General features: G+C 37.7%; 1 protein-coding gene across 1 annotated transcript; it reads left to right on the top strand.

Annotated features, from left to right (window-relative positions):
• The first annotated feature begins 271 nt into the window (after positions 1–271).
• LOC132012446 (olfactory receptor 10D3) lies at positions 272–1,210 on the top strand. Its single transcript, XM_059392463.1, has one exon. The coding sequence runs from the start codon at positions 272–274 to the stop codon at positions 1,208–1,210; it is 939 nt and encodes a 312-aa protein (XP_059248446.1).
• Positions 1,211–20,505: the final 19,295 nt, after the last annotated feature.

Below are 20,505 nucleotides of genomic sequence, written 5' to 3'. Positions count from 1 at the left end.
AAGATGCCTTTTTTAAAAAGTATTTTTTTAATAAGGGATATCTGCATCTAGAATCAGTATAACAAAAATATATGGCACAGTGCCCATTAAGTTTCCTGTGGCAATTATATTCCAGTTAAAATGCCCTGGGATATGGGTCATCAGCAATTTTTCCTTAACTTTGAGTCAAAATGCTGCTATTCCAACCACACATTTCATCTTCCCAGTAGGTTCACTGACATCAAGCCATCCATGTGCTCTGCTTCCTTTTCCTCCCCTAGGACTGTCTGTCATGGAGAAGAAGAACGGCTCGGTGGTGACTAAATTCATCCTGTTGGGGATTCCACACACAAAGGGGCTAGAGACTATGCTTTTTGTCTTGTTCTTGCCCTTCTATGCCTGCACCCTGCTGGGAAATATGTCCATCCTCATGGCTATTCTTTCTTCCACTCGCCTTCACACACCCATGTATTTTTTCCTGGGGAACTTGTCTGTGTTCGACATGAGTTTCTCTTCTGTAACGTGTCCTAAAATGCTGCTGTACCTCATGGGACTGAGCCCACTCATTTCCTATGAGAACTGTGTCTCCCAGCTCTTCTTCTTCCATTTCCTTGGCAGCATTGAGTGCTTCTTGTATACGGTGATGGCCTATGACCGCTTCACTGCCATCTGTTACCCTCTGCGCTACACAATTCTCATGAGCCCTAGAATCTGCGGGGCCTTGGCTGTGGGCACATGGCTGTTAGGTTGTATCCATTCTAGTATCTTGACTTCGCTCACCTTCACTTTGCCATACTGTGGTCCCAATGAAGTGAATCACTTCTTTTGTGATATTCCAGCACTTTTGCCATTGGCCTGTGCTGATACATCCTTAGCCCAGAGGGTGAGTTTCACCAATGTTGGCCTGGTATCTCTCCTCTGCTTTCTCCTAATCCTTTTATCCTACACTCGCATCACCATCTCCATCCTGCATATTCATTCAACCGAGGGCCGCCGCCGGGCCTTCTCCACTTGCAGTGCCCACCTCATTGCCATCCTTTGTGCCTATGGGCCCATCATCACTGTCTACCTGCAGCCCACGCCTAACCCCATGCTGGGAACTGTGGTTCAAATACTGATGAATCTGGTAGGTCCGATGCTGAACCCTTTAATCTATACCTTGAGGAATAAGGAAGTTAAAACAGCCCTGAAAATAATTTTGCACAGGACAAACCACATTCCTGAGAGTTAGTAAGAGTGGGTGGGTGGGTTGAGGGCATGGAATTTTTTCTGGCCTACATGCAAAATATCCTTCTGGAATCCTCACATGGGACTTTTCAGCACACACTGAAGGGCACAGTTCACTTTATCACATATTTCATCATTTTGTCTATTTTGGTTTTTTGCTTTACTTAAGTCAGTCTGGGTTGCTGTTGTTTTACCTTTCTTCTGTGGAGAACCTCCTGCCACTATAAGGAAGAAAGATGGCCTTTGCCCTTGAAGCATTTTGTCTACCTTTCCCAGCTCATGTCCCTCTAAACAGTATATGAGACCAAGTTTAAGAGGAAAGGCAATAAGCAGAAGAAAGGGATTTTAAATAACTAATTGAGAACTTGATAGGATCATCTCCCTTTCAATATGAACAGACTAAATGTCAGAGGCAAAATAAAATGTTTTCTCTGCCTCCTCAACTGTGTAAAAGGAGAATAACTTAGAACTTACCAGCAAAGATGTTTTCCTCTTCATCCCATGATTATCCTTATGTCTGTTTTCTCCACTTAAGCAAATATGATTAGCTCCCAACTAGGTAACAAAAGTGAAAGCTTTGTGACTAGTGTCCTAGACTAGATGTTTCCATTTCACTACCAGCTCATGGTGTGATTATGAGTGTGATAAAACAGTGGTTTTTATCAGGCCAGGTTATTAGACTGAAGCAGTGGTTTTCCAAGGAAGACTCAAAGAGCCCCAGGACCTCTGTGAATTTATTCTAAGACTTCCAAGTTAAGTTCCGTTGTGTTCCTTGTTTCAGTTTGCTGGAGAGACTGTGGAGGGAATGGCACTCTATGCTTTAACCCTCTTGTCTTTTTATTTCTTATTAGAAACAAAGTTTTCTGCCACAATCACCACTTTGGGTCTCCTTTCATCTGAGCTGTTCACTTTATTCAATAATTAGTTTCATAAAGAAGAATAGGGACTAGCAATGCCCAGAGATTTTCTCCATTCCCTCCCATGATATGCTCAAGCAATTGGAAATGTTTAAAGTAAAAGCAAGGATTGCTTCAGGAATGCTAGAGTTCATGTTAAAACATTGACAAGATACATTTATTTAGCTCAGTCAATGATTTCTTCTCTGATCCCCCAATTAGGAGATGGTGGACAGTCTGAAGCCTGACAGTCTATGACAGAACAATAAAATAAAGTCTAGCGTTGTTTCTTAAAAAGGATTCAGATCCTGTGAATCCATTAACATTCTTACTACTATAATAAAACAAAGAAGGAGGACACAAACTGTGTACATTGAGCCAACTTTAAAGTCTTCGTAAAGGTGTCCTCTAAATCATGTTGGTCAGAGCACCTGTTCCAAAGTACTTTATGTTTTCCATGCCTGGAATTCTGGCTTTAAAAAATGAACTGGTTGATGGACATTAAGGAGGGCACGTGATATAATGAGCATTGGGTGTTATGTATGTTATATACAACTGATGAAGCACTAAATTCTACTTCTGAAACTAATAACAAAATAAATTTAAAAAATGAATATCCTCCCAAATTCTATATTATCTTTTCAAAAGCAAATTTCCCTGGTAGTAATGAGCTGATGTCTAGTGGAGAAAGAGCTATTTATGGTTGCAGAAAAGAGGAAAAAAAAGGCAGTTCTCTAGGTTTCAATTTGGCTAAAGTTCAGCAGGGTATTTATTAAAAACTAATTAGTATTTAATACTAATATTAATTACTATTAATATTAAGTATTACTTAATAGTAATACTTAACTATTTACTAATAAATACTAATTAGTCTTACTATTTGTTTAAACATTTGTTTTTTAGCAGATACTATCTCATGCTAACTACGTCTATGAAGATGAATAAGGTGTCTGCCCTGAAGGATTCCACCACTTGATGTTAGAATCAGATATTAAAGAATCGTCCATAATAAAATGTGATGATACCAACAGAAAACACTTCTTAGGGCTTACCACATGCTAGGTATTTTCACAAGCATTTTTCCTACTAAGTATTATTATTATTAGTAGTGTCTGTATTTTATCATGAGAAGCTAAGTAATTTTCCTAACTAATAAGTCACAAAACAAGAATTAAATGTCCTACCATCTGACTTCTTTTAATAACTGAATGACAACATCAGCACCATCAACACAGAGCAACTAAAAGCTCAGAGGAATGAGTGATTATTTCAACTTAGGGGTTTTTGGGAAGGCTTTGGAGAAAAGGTGCCATGTCAGCTAGGCTTCGAAGGATGAATAATGTGAGAGGATGAATAAATGTTAGACAGAGGGTTGGAAAGCACATAGACGTGCATAAAAGAGAAGGGGACATCTTGCAGAAGCAGGGATGAGTGATATGTGCATCATCTTTAGGGAAAACAAAATTGGTAGAATAGAGGGTGACTGGAAGCCTGAGTCGAAATGAGAAGAACAGCAGGGAGACAAAAGGGAAAGATGGAAAGGAGATTAATCAAATTATCGAGTTTCATATCTAGGTAGGAATGTCCTATGTCCACGTTTACCAGGGGAATTTGTGCATGATTGTTAATGATGCCTACACACTGAAAAGTGCTCTGACTTGTGAGATAAATCATATGGATACCGAGGCCCAATCAAGGTGTGGAGGCTTAGTATGACCTATGTCTTTCTAGAACGTTTGCCAGTCCAGCTGGTGCCAAGCATACTGTAGGCCGGGCAGATCATGAACAGAGAGAACTCTGCTCTTTTATACTCTCATGGGAAGCACTTAACACTCACTAATCTTTGCACCATCAGCTGTAGGCTGGCCCACTCAGCTATGCAGCTCCTGGGACCCTTTGTCTTCCCTCATCTGAGCTCATGCAGCAATGCTGTGGTAGAGGTGGGACTGGATCGAAGCCATCTAGTTTCTCTGTCCTACATTCTGTCAAATAGAACCACTTAGATTTTTCTCAAATGTGAGTGACTAATGTTCTGTTTTTCCATGTTATTACATAGAGTTACATGTATCATAGGTTTTTAATTTTCCAATCAGTATCTATGCATGTTCATGTACATGAGTTGGTGTTTGTGACTTGAGATTGAGGGACGAACCACAGTGAAACTGCACGCCTCTCTGAAAATATGCTCCCAACTCAAAACTACAGCCATCACAAACGATCAGATAGAGAGGTGTTTTGTTTTATGAAGTGGAATGTCTCACAGTCAGCAGGGTGTGGTTGATACTTCGGCTTACAAGGCTTATGATCAGGAAGGTGATGAGAATCTCCAAGTTATCTGCTCACAGACTTAGTGATCAATACTACTGAGCTTCTTCCAAACTTTGGCAGTCATGGGTCTGCGACCTCCAGATCTACTTATGCATCACCCCTTTCCACTCAATCAAAATTATTCTTCTCAGCAACCTCCAAATAGACAGATATCAAGGCTTATCTCAAGGTTACCTTTGCTCCTAGATTCTGTGATGCTACTTTATGATGATTTGCTTCCAGTTCTCTGGTCAGACGTTTTCTCTTTCCTGGATTAGCTTTTTTGGGGGTTTGGCCCATGTTCCACTATTTAATCATTCCCCCAATAATCTCACCTAATGGAGTGACTTTAAAAGAAGGTAATAAATTAGAGTTGAGTTACATAAAGGACTAACATAAGGGCAAGATTCCTACAGTTAATGAGTATTTCAAATCTTCCTTTATTCTTTGAGCCTCCTTTCTTTGAACCTTCTGGATAACATTTTAGTGCTCAGAAGTTTTGTATCTCTCACCTATGTGAGTCCTATATTGGTGAGTCCTATATTTCCTTTGGTTTTTAATTGCATTTCAGTTATCTCTTATGATTAAAGTATGGTTAAATACTAGTGTTACCTATTTTGGTCATATTTTGTAGTTGATAATTTAGGACGTTTTGTAGCTTCACTTATTTATGATGTTTGGATGGTAGATACTCAGGACAACTTTTATGGATGGATGCTGGTTGATATATGCTAAACATGTCAAGATCCCCCCAAGAATGGAAAGATCACCAGATGTGACTCCTGAAACACACCACCCTTTCTCAGTAATGTCCCAGTCACTTGAGCTCCTAAGGTAAAGGTAAGGAGGTGAACTGGTAAAGAGCTGTGAAAGGTGCTATATTACGGAAGGGAGGGTTTGCTTGTATGAACTATTTTCTCACGTTTGTTTTTTGAAGCTGGGTTTGAGGTCTTACAGTAGCTTTCCCCATGCTGCAGAATGTATGTCCAGTTCTCGTAAGGCTGTTAAGGGTATCACATTGGTCTTTATCTTTGCAATTCTTATCTTTGGTCATCTCCTGCAAGCCACTAAGAGAGAACCCAGGTAATAAGCTCATTTATAGAGTGATAATGTATTCTAACTTTTAAAGAATTTATTAAATATTGAAGGCCATTATTCCAACAGATGAAGAATGAAATTAATTTGATTGCAGAAACATGAGCCGAGGAAAGGGAGTGATTTGTTCAGCTTAGTGTGTATACTCCACCCTCTCTATTCTCTTATAACTGTAGCTCTGTTGTGTTACCCAAATCTATATTACTCCTCTCTCCCAGAAGTTCTCCTTATTCCCATTCCCTGGCTTATGTGACATTCCAGGTCGCAATGATGTCTGATTGACCTTGGGCCTGATTCCTGCCTGAGTCACTGTAATGTGTGAAAATCCAGAATTGAGGGATTATCATATAGTGTAACAGTGACTGGTGAAACTAGGTCTAGACCCGAAAATTTTTAATGGCTTGGCATAGAAGCTGGAGACACAGGTTGTTTTGCACAGTCTGCCCCTAGGTCTTGATGACTTCTGAAGACATGATTTCCCCACTACTTGAAAAGCATGGAAAGAACATTGAAGGGTGCCTGGGTGGCTCAGTCAGTTAAGCATCTGCCTTTGGCTCAGGTCACGATCTCAGGTCCTGGGATTGAGCCCCACATCAGGGTCCCTGCCCAGTGGGGAATCTGCTTCTCCCTCTCCCTCTGCCCTGGCCCCTGCTCTTGCTCCTGTTCTCTTTTATAAGTAAATAAAATCTTTAAAAAAAATCAACAACACTGAATCATGTAGTAACAGAAACAACACTGAATCAGCTCAGTGGTCAGAAGGCTTTCCACATGAATCATACCAGAAAACCTTGAGATTCCCTACCAAGTGATGTTTACTCTTTAAGGAGCTATGATGCCCATCATAGTAGATTCCATCAAAGACTCACTGAGTCACGGTCTTCCTGACTCCAAGGAAGACAAAGTTAACCTCGTGTTATTCCTCTAACACAAGTCAACATACCTGGACCAGGTGAGAGAAGGTAGAAGCTAATGCTCATCAAACTAGCCAGGTTAAAATTGCTCTCTCCATTGTGCTCAATTGTGACTCAGCTATTGCTCATTTCCCCTTGAACTCATGGATAGAATCTCTGGACAAACTGTAAATTTTGTAAGGAAAAATATCAGGTTTCAAGTCCTGCTCTTTTAAGGGGGAAATGAGGACAGTAACTCTACCTCCTTTATAGGATTATTGTGAAGATCACATGATAAAATCTTTAAATCACTGATTAGAATCCTGGAACATATTAAACAATTAAGCAATATCACCTAATTTTTTTTTTATCATAGAATCTTAAAGATCTTCAAGAACATCTAATATGCTTTATCCACTTTCCAATGAGGAATTTGAAACCTAGAGAGACGTAGTCATATCATCACATATAATATTAACAAAACTATGTATCTATTGAATTTATTATATGAACACTTGTTCTATTTTATAAAGTATGATTTAAAATTTATTATTCAAGGAAAGATGATAGATTTTAAATAAAAAAATGATTACATTGAAGTCAACACAATGTATATCTTCCAAAAGCCTGTCCTTATTTGAGCTAAACTCATTTTATGAGGCCAGCATCACCTTGATCCCAAAACCAGACAAGGATCCCACCAAAAAAGAGAGCTATAGACCAATATCCTTGATGAACACAGATGCGAAAATACTCAACAAAATACTAGCCAATAGGATTCAACAGTACATTAAAAGGATTATTCACCATGACCAAGTGGGATTTATTCCAGGGCTGCAAGGTTGGTTCAACATCCGCAAATCAGTCAATGTGATACAACACATCAATAAAAGAAAGAACAAGAACCATATGATACTCTCAATAGATGCTGAAAAAGCATTTGACAAAGTACAGCATCCCTTCCTGATCAAAACTCTTCAAAGTGTAGGGATAGAGGGCACATACCTCAATATCATCAAAGCCATCTATGAAAAACCCACCGCAAATATCATTCTCAATGGAGAAAAACTGAAAGCTTTTCCGCTAAGGTCAGGAACACGGCAGGGATGTCCATTATCACCACTGCTATTCAACATAGTAGTAGAGGTCCTAGCCTCAGCAATAGACAACAAAAGGAAATTAAAGGCATCCAAATCGGCAAAGAAGAAGTCAAATTATCACTCTTCGCAGATGATATGATACTATATGTGGAAAACCCAAAAGACTCCACTCCAAAACTGCTAGAACTTATACAGGAATTCAGTAAAGTGTCAGGATATAAAATCAATGCACAGAAATCAGTTGCATTTCTCTACACCAACAGCAAGACAGAAGAAAGGGAAATTATTTGGGAAGAACTAAAGAAAAAATTTAACCTCTGTGATTTAAAAAAAAAAAAAAGGGTGAGGAATACAATGGAAAAAAAGGAGAAAGATTAAAAGCTGGAAGACTTAATGTGTCTTACCTTTGTGTAGAATGTCTTAATTTATAATGCACAAGGTTAATGGACATGAGAATTATTTTAGCCACATTTATAGGCAGAGAAATTGAGGACCAGAGAGATTGAAACATCCTAAGATCAAACCAGTAGCGATACTGGCAGGATTAGAGGAATGTTCACTCCCACGACCTGTTCAATGTTTTTCCAGTCTAGAATCCCATTTTCTGAGTCTAATGATTTCAAGTCAACTCAGTATATATAAATATATATATATATATATATCAATATGATATATTATATATATCAATAGGGTCTATCTATCAATATATAAATATATATTAGCAATGTCCTAAAATACAAAATAATTTATCTTAGTCCTGTGAAAACATACACACACACACACACACACACACACACACCCGTATATGTATATGCATTTATACATACATAGATTTATAACTTGAGTAACAAATTAACAAGTGCTACATGTGGAGGTCATGGGTGTTCTCTCAATTTATTTTTCAATTCTTCCTCAGATTCCTCAAGTATACATGTAGAAAGCTCTGGGCATGGTGGTGCCTAAACTAGAAACCAGTCTCTGTTCCTTGTAGGATCACCTGTGTAAGGTCCTTTTCTCCTCATGTGTTGGTGATACTCCCGACATTTCCCTTTCCCATAACTGGTAGATCATTCTCTGGTCATTGGCATAAAAATCAGTCAGTGTAGAAGGTAATGATAAAGCTTCAAAAGGGTCAAATGAGCCAGGAGAAAGAGAGTAGGAGACAGAAATTGAATGATAGGTAGGATGGATACAAGTTGGTCTGTTGGACAAGACTACCAGATTTGATCCAGTAATTTAAATTTAATTTAAATAAAAAAGATGGCCATTACTGGTATCTCTGGCCTTTATTACAAATGATGGTAATAAATCGAAATATGTGTACACTCATTTGTGGTTTGCAAAGTTATTATATACAAACCACATGATTTTATTCTCAAAATAAACCTGTGAGGATGGTAAAGTATAAAACAGGTACTGTTATTTGCTCTTAAAACCAGATGCCAAAGACAAATGTTCACGAATAACTTGGGAAGGCAAATAGATCACTCTCTGAAGCTAATATTTTATAATCAAAGCATACTATATCATAAAAATGAACTTGAAGAAACAATGTATTTTGGTCCATCTGGATTTGACTATAATCCAAATAAATGTGTTTGTTTATCCAAAATACAATGTAGTAATTAGTGTCTTAGTCCACTTGGGGTGCTATAACAAAAACGCAGACAGAGTGGCTTAAACAACAAGCACTTATTTCTTCACAGTTCTGAAGCCTGGCAGCCAGCAGATTCAGGATCTGGTGAGACCCTGCCTCCTGGACATAGGTGGCCCTCATTGTACTGAGTCCTCGCAAGGTGAAAAGGGCAAGAGAGCTCTCTGGGGACTCTTATACCAGCACTCATCTGCTCATGAGGGCTCTAGCATCATGACCTGATCATCAACCAAAGGATCTGCCTCCTAATACCATCATATTAGGAATTAGAACTTCAATATATGAATCTTGGAGGAATAGAAGCGTTCAGCCTACAGCAGCTGGACAGTGTGTGGAAGTTGGGTAGGACCTCAGAACGATAAAAAAAAAAATCTTTAAGATAAATATTTATGGTTAAAATAAACCCAAGAGATAAGATATCTAAACAAATGAACTGATGAATTCCAAATAGTCTGGTTTCAAAGACAAGCCCACCATCATGTAGAAAGGGATAAAAGAAGTTGTAGCCAGTAGATTCTAGATGTTACCAGCCCATTGGAAATTACTTATACAGACAGATGAATGCAACAGCTATTTAAAATATCTAATTTGGTGATTTACTATCTCTGATCTAGGGAATAGCATGAAAGTACAATAAAATTTCCACCAGTCAATGGTAAAAATGTAATTTTAAGGTTGGCATTTCCTTTCCTTGGGAAGAATGCGTTTTTCCTTCTGAAATTATATATATCTCTCCTTTTCTTTAAAAAAAAAAAAAAAGGCAGTTCTAGTGTTATATTTTTAACGTCTTTACTTGTCTTTACTTTGTAGCCCTAATTGAATATTTTTCTTTTTTAATTTGCTGACAAATATAATTTAAAATCTGAGAAAAGCCAATTCTGTTCAACAATTTGATTCAATTCACCCTTTTTCCTTCTAATTTGGCTTCTTAGTAAGATCTTACTGAAGAGAGACTGCAGGCTTCAGATTTTGCTAGTTAGTGTGACATTTAGGATCTACATTTTAAGTTGAACTTGGGGCATTCAGACTTCCCATGTATAGCAGAGTATTCTTTTCTTTTTTTTTTTTTTTAAGATTTTATTTATTTATTTGAGAGAGAGAGAAAGCACGAGAAGTGGGAGGGTCAGAGGGAGAAGCAGACCACTGCCGAGCAGGGATCCCGATTGGGAACTTGATCCCGGGACTCCAGGATCATGACCTGAGCCGAAGGCAGTCACCTAACCAACTAAGCCACCCAGGCGTCTCTCACAGAGTATTTATCTTAATAATTTTAAGTATTCTAGATTTAATAATTAGGATTCTGATTTTATGCCTCAGCTTTATGTGCTTGGTTACTGTGAAATCTCCCCTTGAGAAATCAATTCCTTCTCCAAGTGTAGAGAAAATTACGTTTTCAAGGCTACAAAACTGAAGATCAGATGATTATGACTGTGAGAAATTCTCTGACGTCATAAATACCAGTCTTTGTTGACTCTTGGAACAGCTGCTTGGCTTTTTCCTATTGCTGAGTTCCACACTCTTAGCCTTTTTGTACTGACAGAGAAAAAAAACAAAACAAAACTCAAGAACCTGAAACCAAGGCGTGGCAGTGGGATAATTTGGGTCCATCTGGTTTCTAAATTTAGGTCTTCTGATTCTTGGTCCTACTCTTATGCTATTAGTTGGTGTTTCCTAAATTGTTGAACTGAAGCAACTCTAAAGGGGTGGGAAGCAAAAATTCTGCAGAATGGGATGAAGTTGGGAGGGAACAGGGGATGATGGGGAATGACAGTTAAATTTGAAATAAATTTCCTAAGCTTCCATTTTATGTTAAATGTCCTTTAAAAATCTGATTAATGAATATTTTATATTCTATTCCAAAATAACTTCATTTCTATTTTTTTATCCTCAAAATTTCAAGTCATTCAGACTCCATAAAGACAAATCCTATTAATTCTGTTGCATCAAGAACCCCAAGCCCACCTTGGATTAATCCTTGTCCACATAACACAGTTGGAAAAGAAGGGCTCTACCTTATCTTGTTTCCTCTTACTGTGGTCATTTTAAAAGAAATTTGCTTTTTCTGCATCCTCTACCTATTCCCTTATCTTCACCTAGTCATCAGGGCCCTTAGTCTTAAAGATTTAGCCCTGTAGCTTAATACTCCTGATCTACCTCTTTCTCACCCACTGGTCCTGAGCAAGCTTCTCTGGCCTATGTCCTGGAATTAGTTCTGAATGTTAAAAAAAAAAAAAAAAAGTATATAACAGGGGTGCCCGGGTGGCTCTGTCGGTTGAGGGCAGACTCTTGACTTCAGGTCAGGTCACGATCTCAGGGTCATGAGACTGAGCCCCACTGGGTTCTGTGCTCATGGAGAAGTCAACTTGAGATTCTCTCTTCTCTCTCTGCCCCTCCCCCTGCTCACACATGTGCTCTTTCTCAAATAAATAAATAAATCATTAAATAATTATGTACACACATATTTTCAAAATAAAGAACATTAAGTACAATATTGAAACTAATTATGGCTTATGCGATACCAGAAAAAATACTTTTTTCTTTACATTTGTTTATATTTTCCTATTTCATGCATTAGTTTCATAACCATAAAAAGACAATAAAATTTTCTTTAAACACAAAATCAATTTTGGAAAAAAGAGAAACCATTATAATTCTATTACTGGAGAAATAGACAAAGAGAAGAAAAAACTCCCCTTTTTTCCTCCATCACCATGAAAACATTCTCATGTATCCTTTAAGTGTACAGTTTAGCGGTATTAAATATATTCACACTGGGCAGCCATCACCTCCTCCCCCACAACTCTTTTTATCATGTAAAACTGAAACTCCATGTCTAGTAAACAAAAATCCCTCTTTTTTCCTCCCCTACCCCTGACACTGGCAAGTACCATTATATTTTCTGTCTTTATGACTTTGACTATTCTAAGTATCTCATTTAAGTGGAATCATGCTGTCTTTGTCTTTTTGTGACTTATTTCATTCAGTAATATGACCTTCTACCCATGTAGATGTTAATGCAGCAGAATTTACTCCTTTTTAAGTCTGTAGCCCCTCCAATTGTATGCATGTACCACTTTTTGCTTTTCCATTCATTGTTCTACGGACACGCATTGCTTCCACATTTTAAATATTGTAAATAATGCTGTTACAAACATCAGTGTACAAATACCTCTTTGAGACCCTGTTTTCAGTTCTTTCGGGTCCGTTCCCAGAAGTGGAATTGCTGGGTCATATGGTAGCTCTAGTTTTGATCTTTCGAGAAACCTCTGTACCATTTTCCACAGCACCTGCACCATTTTACAACCCCACTGAGAGGGCATGAGGACTCCCAATTTCTTCACATATCCTTTTAATGGGAATTTTTTCATAATCAATGAGCTCTGAAATTCTTTTTTACCCTTATAACACTATATGTACTTTCTATGTCTCGACAGTTTTCAAATTTCTTATTTAATAATATTTTTGCTTTTTTGATGTTTATGCAGATTTCCATTGAATAAATGTATCCAAATATATGCTCATTTACTCTGTAAGTGACTTGCATGTTGTGTTACTGTGATTTATAAGAAATGTATATTTGGTTATTCACATCCCCAGTTCCTGGCTCAGTGGTCCCCAAACCCCTGTAATTTCCTGAGAGATGAGAGCAATGGGACCATTTTTTTGTTACAATATTTGGTCTCTTGTCTACAGTTCCTGAGATCATTTCAGAGCATAAAAGTGAAATGGGTGTCTTGTTACTCATAACGAGTCCCTTTCTACCACCCCTGGGTTTATGTTAATAAGATGACTTCTGGGAACACCCAAGAATGGGGGCTGGTTGCCAGGGGAACTGACAATGGATGAAAGATTACAAGTTTTAGTCCCACCCTCTGATTTCTACAGAGGGAAAAGGGCTTGGAGGTAGAATCAGTCAGCACTGGCCAGTGATATAATCAGTTGTGACTATGTAATGAAACCTCCATAAAAACTCAGAAGGACAGGGTTTAGAGTTTCAAGTTGTTCCATGCATGCAGACTGGAGGCGAGGGGCATGCCTGGAGATAGCATAGAAACTCTATGCCCCGTCCCTACACTTTGCCTTATTTATCTCTTCTATCTGGATGTTCTTGAGTTATATCCTTTTATAATGAACTGGTCATCTAGTAAGTAAAAATATTTCCCTGAGTTCTGTGAGCTGCTCTAATAAATTAAGTGAACTCAAGGTCATGGGTCATGGGAACCTTCAATTTATAGCCAGTTGGTCAGAAGCCCATGTGACAACCCAGACTTGCAATTAGCATCCAAAGTGTGTATTTGTGGGGGATCTTAACTTATGGGATCTGATGCTACCTCCAGGTGGATAGTGCCAGAACTGAGCTGGACTGTAGAACACCCAGCTGATGTCAGAGAATCACTCAGATGTGTGAGGACATCCTTCCCTCCTTTTGGAAACTGGGTATTCAACAACTATTTAAGACAAACAGCAGACATACAATGCTATTCATGGCAAACAATCCATTTCTACTTGCCAGTGGTCCCAATTCCATTTCTGTCATTGCCTGGCTCCAGCCTTTTGATCCTTTTTCTGTTTATCAGTACTTAAATTCCCTTACAATTAATGTTTTATTAGTTCGGTCTGACTTTCATTTTATTTAAAGATTTTATTTATTTATTTGATACATACACAGTGAGAGAGGGGAACACAAGCAGGAGGAGCAGAAGAGGGAGAGCAGGCTTCCCGCTGAGCAGGAAGCCCGATGAGGGGCTTGATCCAAGGACCCTGGGACCATGACATGAGCTGAAGGCAGACGCTTAACAACTGAGCCACCCAGGTTTCCTTCTGTCTGACTTTTAACTCACTCCATGGACTTGACTCATACTTGTCTTACTGGAGATTATTGCTTTTTGTTCTCTTGAACAAAATGGTTAATGCAGACATACATCAGGTTTTCTGCCAGGCTCAAAGCTGCATGTGAACAGCAACAGCTTAGCTGTCTTTCTAAAATTAGTCTATCCCCATGGCTTGGGGCGGGGCCAGTCACTGGGTCGTCAAGATTATTTCTTGATTTTGATTAGTTGAGTGAATGGTTTTGTATTGTGTCTTTGTTTTTACACAATCCATTTTCTGAAAGGTGTCTGTCGTTATAGCAACATGTACAAATTGTCATGGCAACATGCTCAGGCAACAATTTCAATTACTTGTAAAACAGAAATGCTTGTCTGATTCAAAACAAGCAAGAGAGTCAGACTTATACTCTCAGATTCTATGCTCTCATGCCTCTACTTTACCTCTGACAACAACCCGACCATCAATTTTTGGAACAAAATGAAGTAACCTGAAAGACTCACCTAATATTTTTGAGCAGCTGAAGAAACATATTGCCTTTCAGATCCCTCAATTTGTGAATGATTATTCAATATGATATTTTTTGGTAACCCAGTCTTGATGGCCATAAAAAGAGAGGGGGGTTTACTTATGAAATCCAGAAACCCTGTTTGGGTAGACTGTTGCTGATGATTCTCAGAAGTGTTTAATATTCCTGTCCAGGAGGAATGGACTAATTCTGGAATCTGAATGTTTAGCAGGGGAGAAACCTATCAGCTGTGTGGCAGGCAGAGTAATAGTCCCCAAAGATGTCCATGTCCTAATCCCCGGACCCTGTGAACATGTTAGGTTACCAGCAAAGGGGAATCAAGTATATAGAAGGTTAAGCTAAGGTTGTTAATCAGCTGACTTTTAGATGAGGAGCTTCTCCTAGATGATAGTAGACCCAATGTAAATACAAATTTTCTTACAAGTGAAAGAGGGAGGCAGAAAAGGAAATAGAGAAATGGCAGCTGAGGAGCCCAGCCCTGTCAACACCTTGATTTTAGCTATTTTGGATCTCTAACCTCCAAAGTTATAAGGCAATAAATTGGTCTTGAGCAGATGTCCCTCAGCCTCACAAGCCTAGTGTACTTTCAGTGCTCAGAGGTTCTGGCTCTCAGAGATTATGAAGAAAAAAAAATTTTTTTTAATTTTTAATTTTTTAAAATTTTTTTATAAACATATAATATATTTTTCCCCCAGGGGTACAGGTCTGTGAATCACCAGGTTTACACACTTCACAGCACTCACCATAGCACATACCCTCCCCACTGACCATAACCCCACCCCCCTTCTCCCAACCCCCCTCCCCCCAGCAACCCTCTATGAAGAAAAAATTTTAACAAAGAGTTATCACACCCTCCACATGGTCCAGACGATCCTAAGTATCATTTGTTAAAACCAGGGGTAGTTATACACTGACTGAAAATAAGCATGCCAATCATTTAAAAAGGATGATAGCAATTAAACAAATTTTTTTTGTTAGAACCTAAAGTCTAAAGAAATGCTTGTCTTAAAACAATGAAAAAAGGCATATTCTAAATGTGGAAAATGGAGTTTTTGAGGAAAACATCTAAACTCACAATATGTACCAAAATGAATATCAGATGAATGAAGCATTAAACAGTAAAAAGAAAACAAAGGAAACAAAATCCAATAGTCTAATGAAAAAAATTCTGTACATCTTCATGTATTTGCTAAAGAAGAAAAGTACACTTTCCCAAAAAACCCACTGTAAAACGTAACCAGTTACCATGCGCTGGCAAAGTCACCTAAGCTATCATCATTTCCCATACATAAAAACCCTATACATTTCATTGGGAAAACATCCTTCACTGGATATTTGTACCACCTATATAGGATTAATACAGCTTATAATGATTTAAGTACGTAATACAAAATTCCATGTACCTTGCCTTTATTTGGGAAAAATAGAGTAATTTTGTTCAGTGGGAAGTTTTGAAAACTTCAGGCTCAGGTCCAAAGTTCTTTTAACAAAAATATTCAGAATGAAGTCCAAGAACTCTATCAACAAATTTTAATTTCTATCCTTCTCCTTTTTACTTGTGCCACTAATGAATACAGTGGAAAGCAGCTACATTCCCTAACTCATCCCATTCTGAGAGCTTTCCTGATTTAGAGCTTTGTCCCACTTATGGAGCAGGTACAGTTTATAATTATATAACATTGTAGCAAAATTATATTACTTTGTTCCTGTTTTTGGAGAACAAAATTAAGGTAACTTAAACCTGTGGAAAAGCTGGAATGTTTTTAAGTCTCCAATTTCTTTTATTCATTAAATTCAGGATGGCGGAAATGACTCCAAATAAGATATAAGTCAAATAAATTTCCATTGTATTTAGGCCCCCTAATAACTGTAGTGACAGAAATTAATGTCAGTGTAGCACCAAGAACAGAGAGCATAAATGAAGGCCCAGGAAATCACAGTGTTGGATAGACTGGTACCTCCTGGAGACAGACAGATACATAGAAAGTTCCTTCTTTAAATCACAAATTCTCCACTAGCCTCTCTGATTTTGTTGCAAACGTCAGTGTTAGTTCTAAGTGAACTTATAAATGCATGAACTGTGACCCTAGGCATTGGGCTCAGTATTTACTGTAAAAATGATCCTGAGAATGATTTTCCTGTTAAAGAAACACTGGAATGGCATTCAAATAGAGTAGCAAATACTCAACTCTTGAAAGCACTAGGGTGAAAAATCAAAATCCATGATTTTATGACATGATTATAACACCAGAAAATTGGAAGGAGGAATTACATTTCCCTTCCCAAAGACGTACTGCTACTGCTGACCTCACACCCATCCTAAGATGTACATTCATCATATCATAGGTTATTGAAATACATAGCTCTAAGATAGGGTGGATGTCACATTATTTACCAATCCTTTTTAAATTAACATATAACATATTCTTTGTTTCAGGAGTACAGGTCTGTGAATCATCAGTCTTACACAATTCACAACTCTCACCACAGCACATACCCTCCCCAGTGTCCGTCCCCCGGCCACCCATCCCTCCCTCCCTGCTCCCCTCCAGCAACCCCAGTTTGTTTCCTGAGGTTAAGAGTCTCTTTTAGTTTGTCTCCCTCTCTGGTTTATTCTCGTTTCATTTTTCCCTCCCATGTGCCATCCTTTTGAGAGATGAAATATCTAAAAGCTTCTGAAAGCCAATATTGTCTGGATAATTGAATAAAATAATATATCTATTATTTATTTATATTAAAGAAATACCTTTCTTAAAGAGTAACATATATGTGTAGTTTTCAAGCATATACATACATGTATCTTTAAATATATTATGACTATCACAAATATATGACACATATGTCTCTATATACACAGAGAGAGATTCTCAGAGGAGGAAATCTTTACACATACTTCATTCATGAAAGTAAGTTCTCTTTTGGATAATTCAAGATTTAGAGAAGGGTCTGACCAGTTAGGATTTTATTCTGTTTTTTTTTTTTTTTTTCTGTTTAAGTAATTACATCAGATTAGCAGTGATCAACTTTGTTCTGCATTCAACAGATTTCAGTATTTTTAAACTCTTAAACCACTATTATCTACTGCATATTTCTTTAAAGAATTAACAGTTATTCACATTACTCAATCATGCTTTCAGTTTTGCATTTTCAGTTAATTTTTCAGTACTGCTATGAAATTGAATGAAGGAACTCATTTAGTGTGGAGTCAGGAGGCCAGAAGGGGGAACTCTCACCTCCTACCACTCATCAGTTACAGAAGCCCACAGGAAGAAACAGACCTTGCATTCCAACAGAAGGAAGCCTGCTCTATTACTCCAGCAGGAGGACTTCTGGTCCACCAATTAGCCTACTATAGCAATAGGGTATTTTAAATCAGGGTTGTATTGAAGAAAGTTGTTACATTGTGTTGGGGGAGTTATGAAGTAGTTCAGCTTGGCTTCTGGAAAAATCAAGTATGAAAGGGAAATAAGAACAAAACTGGTGATGTAGTTTAGGAGCAGATCCCAAAAGGTTTTGAATGTCAAACTCAACATCAACCTTGAAGTCAATAGAAAATGGAAACACGCTAAAGACATTTTTAGCAAGGGAGCTAAATTATGTCAATATTCTGTAAAGTAAAAATGACAACCTTAAGTTTCATAGGCCTTATTGTAGAATAGTTGAAATTCAGTCGTAGCAAATTATAAGAAGGGTTTGAAGTACACTCATAAACTCTCATAGGCAGTTATATTTAGGATGCCAAACAATTAAAGACTTTTTTGGTAACTGACACATAGTGGTCATGACAATTATGGAGCCAATTGTCACCAATAAAATGTGTTTTCATTCAGTTTGGCTACACTGAACATCTCATTTTAGGGAATGATCAACTTTGCACGTTTTCCTAAAGTTCTACCTACGATTCTGTATTTGAGTAAAAGAGAAGTGATAAACATATGGGATATGTGAAAAGTACATTTTAAATTTATAATGAATGTGAGACAGATTTGTGCTAATTTGTAAGCCCTGGTTGTAAGAATGCTTTCTTAGGTTTTGATTTTTAGCAGCATCAGGAACTGGAGAACTTGGAACTTCCCCTTGACCAATAGGTCAGTCATAGGATTTAATCCCCTTCTTCCTTTGAGTCTCCAGTTACTGTAATGTGAGCAAAGGGTTGGCTGCATTAGGCTGTGTGCCTCTAGGCTGTATTTAGTCTGTTTTTATAAGGTCAATGGAATGCAAAATGCAACAAGTTGTAGGTCCAAGGTCACAGTGATCCTGCTTGTAATCTACTTTATCAAAACGAAAGCAAGTCACTGGGTGCAGTCTCTATTTGAAACTCTGAAAGGTGGAAGAATGGGTAACTCAGTTTTTTCCTCTTCTGCATTTTGGGCTTATGATCAAAGAAGAATCAAGCATACAGTCTCTTCTAGTCTTTAAGTCATCCCTGGATCTTTTGATCTGTTCCCCCAGATTATTCCCTGCATGAGGATGGCCTATATGGTCGCTTTCTCCTTTTCAACATGTGTTAGCTTTACAGATAACAGGGATTCTGGCAGCATTTTGAGTCTGTGATGCTGTCTCATAAGTCAATAACTCTAGACAGAAAATTACTCCAGTGTGGACCCTACACAAACATTTGTATTTTGCAAACTGTGTTCTGTCACCAATGAACTGTGTTTTGGATGTAGACACATCAGCTGGATGTAGACACATTTCCCTATCAGCACTGAGTTAAAGGTTCTCCCTGATGAACACTCATCCTGGAGTTTGCTGTTGGAGGGGCAGGGATGGAAGAGGAAATGTGTTTTATATGTTACTTGGTGATTTGGAGGAGATGACAATCTCTGCATAGATATTTATGTAGAAAGATAACCACTACCACATTATTTATAAGATAAGATTTTTTTTAATTGGAAACAATTTAATTGTTTTAGGATTATATATAGACATGTACTTGATATTTGTATAACAAGATTATATCCTGTAACTTTTCTAAATTTATGTATTAGGTATCATAATTGCTTTACAAATATTTTAGGGTTTGCTGTATAGAAAATCATGTCATCTGCAAATAAAGAATTATCTATATCTTCTCTCCAACTGTATACCCCTCTACCCCTTTCATTGCCTTATTGTACTGGCGAGGACTTCTGGTGCAATCTTGAATAAAATTAGCCAAGGAAAACAGTCTGGACTTGTTCCCAGTCTTAGGGTAACAACATTCAATATTTCACCATTAAATATTATGTTATAATCCTTTATCTATTGAGATGATCATTTAGTTTTTCTCTTTATGATCTTAATGTACTGAATCATTTTCATTGATTTTCACATGTTAAGACAAACTAATATTGATAGGAAAAATCCTACTTTCTTGTGGTGTATTTTGGTATTTCCTTGTTACTATATTGTTAAAAACTTAAGCCTCCTAATTTTTATTTTTTGTAATGTCTTTTTCAGGCTTTGGAGTCAGAGTTATACTTGCCTCATAAAATACATTGATATGTTTTTTCTCTGGCTCTCTTTTGTAAAACTGTGTTTAAGACTTACCTTACCTCTTAAAGGTTTTAGTAAACTAGCTGAGCCTTGAGCCTCCTTTAGATCCTTTAAAGCAGCTTTTCTTTTCTTTTTTATTTTTTTTGCTATTACAAATTCAATGCATTTAATGGTCAGAGAACTAATGTGAGTTTCTATTTTATCCCATGTCAGTTTTAGAAAGTTAGGCTTTTGGGAAATGTGTAGATTTTGTCTAAATTGTTAAATTTATTAGAAAAATCAAATGACAATTAGAAAGTTAAACATTCTAGGGGCTGCTGGGTAGCTCATTTGATTAAGCATCCAACTCTGGTTTTGGCTCAGGTCATGATCTCAGGGTTATGAGATTGAGCCCTCTGGTGGACTCCATGCCAGTGGTGGAGCCTGCTTAAGATTCTCTCTCTTTCTCCCCTTCTGCCTCTCTCCTCCTCTCAACAACAACAAAAAAAGGTAAACATCCCTGCTTATCAGAATCACTTGAAAG

This window comes from Mustela nigripes, chromosome 1, assembly GCF_022355385.1.
Source record: "Mustela nigripes isolate SB6536 chromosome 1, MUSNIG.SB6536, whole genome shotgun sequence".
Classification (NCBI taxonomy): Eukaryota; Metazoa; Chordata; class Mammalia; order Carnivora; family Mustelidae; genus Mustela; species Mustela nigripes.
Note: the sequence above shows the minus strand (reverse complement) of the source record. Positions and strands in the feature narration are given on the sequence as shown.